This window comes from Corvus brachyrhynchos, unplaced genomic scaffold (assembly GCF_000691975.1).
Source record: "Corvus brachyrhynchos isolate BGI_N302 unplaced genomic scaffold, ASM69197v1 scaffold46, whole genome shotgun sequence".
NCBI classification, from domain to species: Eukaryota; Metazoa; Chordata; class Aves; order Passeriformes; family Corvidae; genus Corvus; species Corvus brachyrhynchos.
This window is the reverse complement of record NW_008238838.1, coordinates 1,686,511-1,695,040: the sequence shown is the minus strand read 5'-3', so window position 1 is coordinate 1,695,040 and position 8,530 is coordinate 1,686,511. Positions and strand designations below refer to the sequence as shown.

General features: G+C 52.2%; 1 protein-coding gene across 1 annotated transcript in view; it reads left to right on the top strand.

Moving 5' to 3' along the window:
• Nucleotides 1-8,530, top strand: part of LOC103618555 (endothelial cell-selective adhesion molecule) — a 10,506-nt gene that overhangs the window by 1,394 nt on the left and 582 nt on the right. Inside the window, exons 3-8 of the mRNA XM_017738348.1 lie at nt 5,119-5,273; nt 7,000-7,213; nt 7,312-7,467; nt 7,636-7,758; nt 7,856-7,994; nt 8,374-8,528. Of these exons, the coding sequence (XP_017593837.1) occupies nt 5,119-5,273; nt 7,000-7,213; nt 7,312-7,467; nt 7,636-7,758; nt 7,856-7,994; nt 8,374-8,528 (942 nt within the window). The remainder of the gene's footprint in view (nt 1-5,118; nt 5,274-6,999; nt 7,214-7,311; nt 7,468-7,635; nt 7,759-7,855; nt 7,995-8,373; nt 8,529-8,530) is intronic.

Here is an 8,530-nt window from a genome sequence, read left to right as displayed (position 1 = left end):
GGGTACGGGGCAGGACGCGGTGGTACCGGGGGGGCACCCGGCAGGACTCAGGAAAAGCGGGATGCGCCGGGCAGGGCGAGGGAGAGCTTTTGGGAGGGCATCGGGCAGGACCCGGAGATACTGAGGGGGGCACAGGGCAGGGTGCAGGAGCAGCCGGAGGCACCCAGCAAGACACCGGGGAGCCCGGCACCACCAGGCAGGATCCTGGGGAGTTTTAGGGTGGCACCGGGAAGGACCTATGGGTACTGGGGGCCAGGGTCACAGCACCCACCTGCCTCTGTGCCCCCAGTCCCGATCCCCAGCAGGCAGGTTGGTTGGGGTGGGGGGAATCCATCCCCTCCCCTTTTAGGAGTGCCCGGAGTGGAGAAAATCTGAGTCTTCCCGGGAAAAGCCTTTTGTACCTTGGAGGTGCCAAACAGCCGCTTCCAGCACCCCCAAACCCAAAGCACCCCCATATGGGGACACGCCAGGGACTCCGATGTGAGAGCCCATAGTTCACCTGCCTGCGTGGCATTGGGCAGGGAAAAATCCATTTGTTTTCCCTTGTTTACTGGTGCTCCACTGCCGTCCCAGCTGGTTTTGAGGTGAGGGGTCTCAACCCTTCTCTGTCTGTGGGTTTGTGCCTTCTTCCGCCCCTGATTTCCCACCCTATTTGAGTTTCTTTGGAACTGCCACGGTTCCCAAAGGAAACATCCTTTGGCGTTCCCAGCAAAGGAGAGGCCTTTGGAGAAAGGAAACGGCCCCAGAAACAATGGCAGCGGCGTTTCCTTCCAGCAGAACACTGGGTGGGGGTCCTGGAGCCGCCACTTGTCCCTCCTTGAAGGTTTTCTTCCTTGATAAAAGTTAGTTAAAGGATGTTGGTATGAGGCACGGGGCTCACTCAGTCCTTAAATCCCACCAGAGTGCTCCTTCGCCACATCCCGATGGCGTTTTTTGCACCGAATCACGATGGATTCCCACAAAAAAAGTCACACTTCAGCCCTGGGATGTGACGTCATGGGCACTGACAGCTCAAAAATGCAGCAAAAAGACCCTTATGAACCCCAAATGTGTGTTTTTCCTTTAATTTTGCTTTCAAGCAATCCTTCCTCGTCCCGTGGGATCCTCATGGGATCATGATGGGGAAAAGCAAAATGAGGGATGTTTGCCATCCCTGTTCCCTTCCCAGTCCCTATCCCATCCCAACCCATCCCCAGTCCCAACCCCAATCCCTTCCTCAATCCCATTCCAATCTCATCTCCAGCCCATCCCATCCCATCCCCATCCCATCTCCGCCTCTGTGTCCCACACCAGGGGTGAAGCACGTTTCCATCTATAGCAAAGTCACATATGATTATTGCATTATTTAATTTTTTTTCCCCAAATTTGGTCTCTCTGGAGGATACGGCACTTTCTGCCCCCCCCCCGCCCCCGGGGTCGTGAGAAATGCCGCTGTGGATTTTCCCAACGGACACTGCTCCACAGCCCGGCATCTCCTATCTGCCCGTTTATAAATAGTCGAAGTTAAGGGAAGAAAAGAAAAAAATCCCCCAAAAATAATCTGAAAAAAAAAAAAGGGAAGGCGACTGGCTGCGTTGCAGCGTCGAGATGCTCCTTGACCTTTTTCCAAGCTTTTTCAAGGGTCCCTTTTCCGGCCAGATTCCCGCTGGGTATTTTAAATCCCAAGCTTGGTCTTTTGGGATTTAATTTGGGTCTGGGTTTCACATGACTCCAGCGCCTTAATCCTATCAACTGGGGTCATCAAACCCCAACCTCCCCCGGGATTTAATTCCCCATACAGTTAATGGTTTAGAGATTTGGGGAGGGGGCTGGAGGGGGAGTTTGCTTTTTTGGGGGTTCAGACTTTGAGTTTGCTTTTTTGGGGTGCCAGAGCCGGGAAATAGCTTTTATTGGGGTGAAATGATGCAATTTTAGATGAGGATGGGGAGATTGATATCGGCACAGGGATTAATGTTGAAATTGCAGGGATTTAAAGGTGATTTTTTTTCCATAGGGAAAAAATTCAAAGGGAAATTTAAAGCAGGGGTTTTTTTTTTGTCTGTGGGAAAATTTAAAAGTACTTTGGAATGTTAAATTGTAGGATATTTATTCCACAGGGGAAAAAAAATTATAGCTATTTTTAAAGGTAAATTTAAGTCTATTCTGCTTTTCCATATGCAAAAAAAATGCAGCAGATGGGCTGGGGCGGAGGGAAAACACCCGGGCAGGTGTTTAGCTCAGGGCAGCTGGATAAAAATCCAGGTTCTGAGCCCAAAGAGCAGGGGGGAGGGGCTGAGAGCCCCGGGCCCCCCCGGACGTGTATGAGCACCATGAGCAGCTTAATTTTTTCGATCTGGTTAAAGCATTAGAGGATTTGGAGCGTCAAGGTGGCCAAAGCCGGGGCTGTGCCAGGGGGTTCAGTCCCGTTCCTGCAGCTCCAGAGCGAGCTCCACCAGCCTTTTCTCGGGTCACATCTGTCTGAGAGGAGGAATTTGGGTGAATTCTGCGAGAAAAAGGGGATTTTGGGGAGCAAGCAGCTTTCAGATCTGGATTCACTCCCTCTCCCCGATACACTGGAGGGGAGATGATGGAGCTGGGATCTCCTGTTACCACAGGAGTTTAAGGATGGCAGAGCAAAGCTGCAGCCCCAGAGCACAATGAACATAATTAACAGGGCCGTCATTAGGTTTCAGAGTTAACACAGCCCGGTTTGCAGTGCCGGGAGCAGCTTTGAGGCGCACAAGGCTGTTTTAATGCCTTGGGGTGGGACAGGAAACCTCTGGCTGGTGCGAGAGCATCTTTCCCCTCTCTGGAGCCTGGACTTCCCCAGGAATCCCCAGCACCCTTTGGCCCAGCACCTTTTGTGCCCAAAAATTCATGCTGATGGAGGAGGTGGGATGAAAAACCTGGATTTTCCCAGCTGTTGGGGATGCACAGGGGTGTAGAAGCTGTGGAGTCACTTATCGATGCCATCTACATCATTAATGAACTATACTATGAATAACTTTTTTTTTATTATTATTATTATTATCATCATCGTCATGGTTATCACTCTTTCATGACCATTATTATCATTATAATCACGGTTATAATTGATATTGTAATTATTATAACTTACAGTTCTTTTGATTTAATTACAATTATAATTATTCTATAAGGTCTATTACCTATTATCTCTAATACTTCTAATATAAATTACAATAGAATTATTGAATATAATCTATTTTCTTCTGGATTAGCCCAATTTAACACAATTTTATAATAATGGAGGAGCTGGGCTGAAAACATCTGGATTTTCCCAGCTGTTGAGAATGCAGGGATGTTTAGGGGCTGTGCCATCTGCATAATTAGTGAACTGTATAATTTTGATCACAATTATTAATATAGTTATTTTTATTTTTACCAGTATTATCATTATTATGACTGTTATCATTATTGTATTGGAATCATTGTTATAATTATTATAATCACTATTACCATTATTATTATTATCATTATTAATATCACTTTTATCATTATTATTCCCACTTTTATAATTATTATTCTCACTTTGATCATTGCTCTCATTATTCTGAGCACCATTATCACTCTCACATCCCCTCTATTATCCCTATTCTTACAAAAATATACCTGTATTTATAACTATTACAAATTATATGTTCTCCATGATCTATTTTATTCTGGAAATTCCAATTTAATGAGTCGCCATCTCATATTTCTTTCCACACTCTCTAAATTTAATACAATTATCTGTATAATTACATATAAACACACTATAATTACCATTATTTTTCCATACTGTCTATTGGATCTGATACCACAGCTCTATATAATTAATAAATAATATTATCAATGATCTGGGACCTGCAGGCGCCTCCAGCATCTCCCCCCCACACACCCTCCAGGATTTAAAGGTTTATGTTCTTAGCCTGGGTGAGCTATTTTTACGCATCCTCACCAGACTGGGCCTGCTTTCTCCCAGTTTTTCACCAGAGAAAGGAAATTTAATTTTTTTTTTTTTTTTAATTCCTGAGAAGACTTATCAGCCGGAGCAGAGTTTCCTGCCTGGAGCTGGAAGGCTCCGTCCGGAAATGGCACCAGTGCCTTGCCAGGAGGGGGGATGAACGGATGCGGGAGGAGGCTAAAAATACCCCCCAGCGCCTTGTTTTCCTCTTCCCACCCTGGAAAAATCCAATTACAACCCCTGAGCTCTTAGGGGAAAGTGCGATGTCGTTGAAAGCTCCTAAAATCCTTCAAACCCAGGGGTTTTTCCCCCAGACTGAGGATTTGGGATGATGGGGTGGCATCATCCTTTTCCCTCTGTGTCCCAATCTGAAGCATCCCTGGGGCGCTGGCAGGAGCGGGGCCAGCCGGGGTCATGGATCGATGGGCGGATGCAGGGATGGAGCCGCTGGGATGCGGGGCCTCGGTGATGTTCCCCCGGGAAAAACAAACCAACCTCAGCACAAACTCAGCCTTGCCTGAGCCGATTAATTTTGTGGCTGAGCCTTACAGGCAAAGCCAGGGAATGATCTTCCCCCAGGAGCTGAGCATCCCTCTCTGGTCCTCTCCACTCCTACCCCATCACCTCCTCCCAGTGGGGCTTGGGGAGATGCTGGGATGGAGGGGACATGGTGATGAGAGATTGGGATGAGATATTTGGGGTCAAATGAGATGGAGGCCGCTCATGGATTATCCCAGTTTAGTGCTGGCAGCAAAAAGGGGGGATAGGCTTGTGGGGTGCATATGGGGAGCCCTACAAATAAATCCCATGGGATCTGGTGCAGCATCATGGGGGCTGGGGGTACCCCAATACTGAGCTAAGGGGGGGTCTGCCTGCTGGAGGCAGCTGTCTCCTGGGCTGGAGACTTGGGCCTTGGGATTTCCCAATCCGAGTGTGGGGCGGAAGCTGGAATGGGAGGGAGCAGCAATGTCCTGCATTCTCCAGAGCAGGCGGAAAGCCCTTCCTGTGGCAGGGAAGGACGCAAAATGTTCTCCTGGCCCAGCTTCCTGGTGATAACCTGGGATTGTTGTTTTTTGTCTTGGGAATGGGGTTTTTCTCACAATCAGTGAGGTTTTGTGGAGAAGTGGCACCTGGGGTTGAGTCACATTCCGGTTTCTTCCCTCTCCCATGGGCAGGTGTCTCCTTGGCCGTGCTGGAGGTGCATGTGGGGACGAGCTTGGTGTTCTCTGTGGAGGGGCAGCAGGCGGTGTTGCCTGCCTGGTACACCAGCAACTCCCTGAACAAGCCCTACGTCACCTGGATGCTGAACAAGAATGCTGGTCCCTTCCAGGTGAGAAGAGGGCAGGGGCTGCAGGACAGGAGATGGAGGGGTCAAGCTGGGAGGTGACCATGGAGGGGGTGCTGGTGGTGCCCATGATGGGGGGAAGATTATGGTGCCCACCATGGGGTGGTGGCCACGGTGCCCATGGTGGAAGGATGCCCATGATGGGGAGGTGGCCATGATGGAGGGAAACTCATGGTGCCCACCATGCAATGTTCATGATGGGATGAAGCTCATGGTGCCCATGCAGGGAAGATGCCCTCAATGGGTTAGTGCCCATGATGGGGGGAGCCTCATGGTGGCCCACAATGGGTAAGTGTCCGTGGTAAGGACATGGTGCCCATGATGGGGAGATGCCCACGATGGGGAGCTGCTCATGGTGGGGACATGCCCACGGGGAGATGCGTGTGGTTCCCGCAGTGGGGGCATGCTTGTGGTGCCCATGGTGGAGAGTTGCTCCATGATGGGGTGAAGCTCACAGCGCCCACCATGGGGAGGTGACCACCATGGAGGACATGCTCATGGTTTCCATGATGGGGACATACCCATGGTGCTGCAATGGGGAGCTGCTTGTAGTGCCCATAATGGGGTGGTGTCCATGACAGGGGAAGCTCATGGTGCCTACCATGGGAGGATCCCCTTGATGGGGTGTTGCTGCCTGTTCTGAGCTTCCCCTCCCCCCTCCCAAAGACATGTGCTCCGAGCTCCTTTGTTCCAAGCGCGGGCAAAGCCAAATGTAACTCAGACTCTTCAGCAGTGTCTGATTGGCCGCTCCCCCCGGGTCCGCCCCCAGTCCTCCCCTTTCCCCTTCTCCTAATAAAAGATGGTCGAGGGGAGGCTACGCCCTCTCACTCAGCTCAGCTACTTTCCTGTGAGCATCTCTGGTCGTCTGTCTCATTTGAAGGCTTCTAACTGCAGGGAATTGAGCGAGCAGGGAGCTGTATTTCTCCCTCTTTGCTTCTGCTGATGGTATTTGCTCTGCAGCTGATTCAGGTACCGATTTTAGAGCTACTAAAGTGCTAGATCGCCCTTGCTACCTCTCAAGGCTGCTCGAGGCTTTCTAAGGCATTGAAATATAAGCGCTAGCCGGTATAAAGCTGAAAAGATACCTTCCACAATGGGGGGTGCTCATGGTGATGTGTTGATGCCCACGATGAGGTCATGCCCACAGTGCCTGCAGTAGGGAGGTGCTTGTGGTGCCCACAGCAGGGAAAGACACAAGATGGGGAGAGATCCAAGATGGGGAGATGCCCATACAGGGAGGTGTTTGTGGTGTCCACAGTGGGAAGTGCTTACAGTGGGGAGTTATTGTGGTCCTCGTGATCAGGAGGTGCCCACGGTGGGGAGGTGCCCATGAGAGGAGATGCCCACGCTGGGGGCACGCGCAGGGTGCCTGCAGTAGGGAGGTGCTTGTCATGCTCATGATGGGGAGATACCCATGATGGACAGATGTCCTTGGAAGATGCTCATGGTGCCCACAATAGGAAAATGCCCACAGTGGTACCCCTGATGGGGAGATGCTCGTGATGGGACAGTTGCTCATGGTGCCCATGCCCAGTACTTGTGCCTGCAGTGGGGAGCTGCCTGCACTTCCCATGTCCAGGATGCTCAGGCCAGGTGAGGCTGGAGGGAGCTTATGCAGCAACCCCTGCTCTACAAAATGTAGGATTTGGGGGGCTTTTCTCTCCAGCAACACCATCCAGAAGTGAAAACATGTGGTTTTTTCCCTGTGCAGGTCCTGTCATACCTGGGCGGGGTGCCGAAGGTGGAGGAGACAGATCTGAAGCCCCGCGTGGGGTTCCTGTACTCCATTGTCACCCACAACATCTCGATTTTGATCAACGACACCCGGGAGCAAGACTCGGGTCAGTACATGTGCACTGTCAACGTGGTGGATGACACCATCAGGTTGGAAAAGAACGTCGGCATCATCAACCTCACTGTCCTGGGTAAGGCTGCACCAGTCACCCCGGCTCCCTTGGACCTCCCCACGCTGCTCCTGGGGACTAACATCGGTGCCCCTGGGGACTAACATCGGTGCCCACAGTGCCGCCGGCCACCCCCACCTGCCAGCTGCACGGCAACGCCGTCGTGGGGGCCAACGTGACCCTGAGCTGCTCCTCCAAGAAGGGGAAGCCCTCGCCCATGTACCAGTGGCAGCGCGAGTCCCCCACCCTGCAGGTCTTCTTTCCCCCTGCCCAGGGTAAGGTGGCATCAGTGTGGGGACAGGTGGGTGGGTGGGTGGGCTGGAATATCCTGAGAAGGTTCAGCTGGGGGATTCTTTGGCTTCATCCCCTCAACCACTTCCTGCACGAGGAGGTGGAGGGCGCAGGGGTGGCTGTGAGGCAGCACCCGAATTTCTCACCTGCAGACCGGGCCAGGGGCACCCTCAAGCTGACCAACCTCTCCCTGGAAATGTCGGGGGTCTACGTCTGCAGGGCTGAAAACCAAGCGGGTTCTAAGAACTGCAGCATCGTCCTGGAGGTACACTCAAGTGAGTACGTGTCCACAGGGTTGGGGAGGGGGACAGAGTCCCCAGGAGGTCCCTGTGGGAATAAGGGAATAAGGGAATCTCTGTCTCTCTCTGGCAGCGAGCACCAAAGCAGTCATTGCCGGCGCCGTGCTGGGCTCCCTGGGTGCCCTTGCCACCATCATCTTCTTTGCCCAGAAAGTCGTCAGCTACAGGAGGAAAAAACGTGACAGCCAGGAGGAGGGACCCAACGAGATCAAGTGAGGCGCTCCTCCTGTGGAGGGGGTTCAAATCATCGTTAGGGTTCAGGGTTAATGGGCGAGGAGGGTGTTTCCAGCTCTGGCTCGTCATTCCTCACGTTCAGAGTTGATAGTGGGGAAAAGTTCTTGATCTCTGGCCAGTCATCACTGGGGTCCAGAGGTAACGATCAGGAGGGAAGTTTCCACCTCTGGCCAGTCATCGTTCGGTTTTGGAGTTAATGAGGGCATTTTCCACGTCTGTTTTCCCCTCTTTCCTTTTGTCCCTCTGTTTGGGGGTCCAGGAGGTCTGCACAACCTCACTGCTCAGGGAGGGCACGCCAGGGCGGGGAGTGGAAGGGTTCCCAGAGCCGATCTCTCTGATGCTCTCCCCTCTTGGCAGGGAAGACGCCATGGCACCCAAAACCCCGTCGTGGGCAAGGAGCCCAGCTTCAGACACCATGTCCAAAACCAGCACCCTGTCCTCCATCGCCGGCACCCGGCAACCCTACGGAGCCAGACCCCCCTCCGACACCGCCTCCATCCTCACCACCACCGGC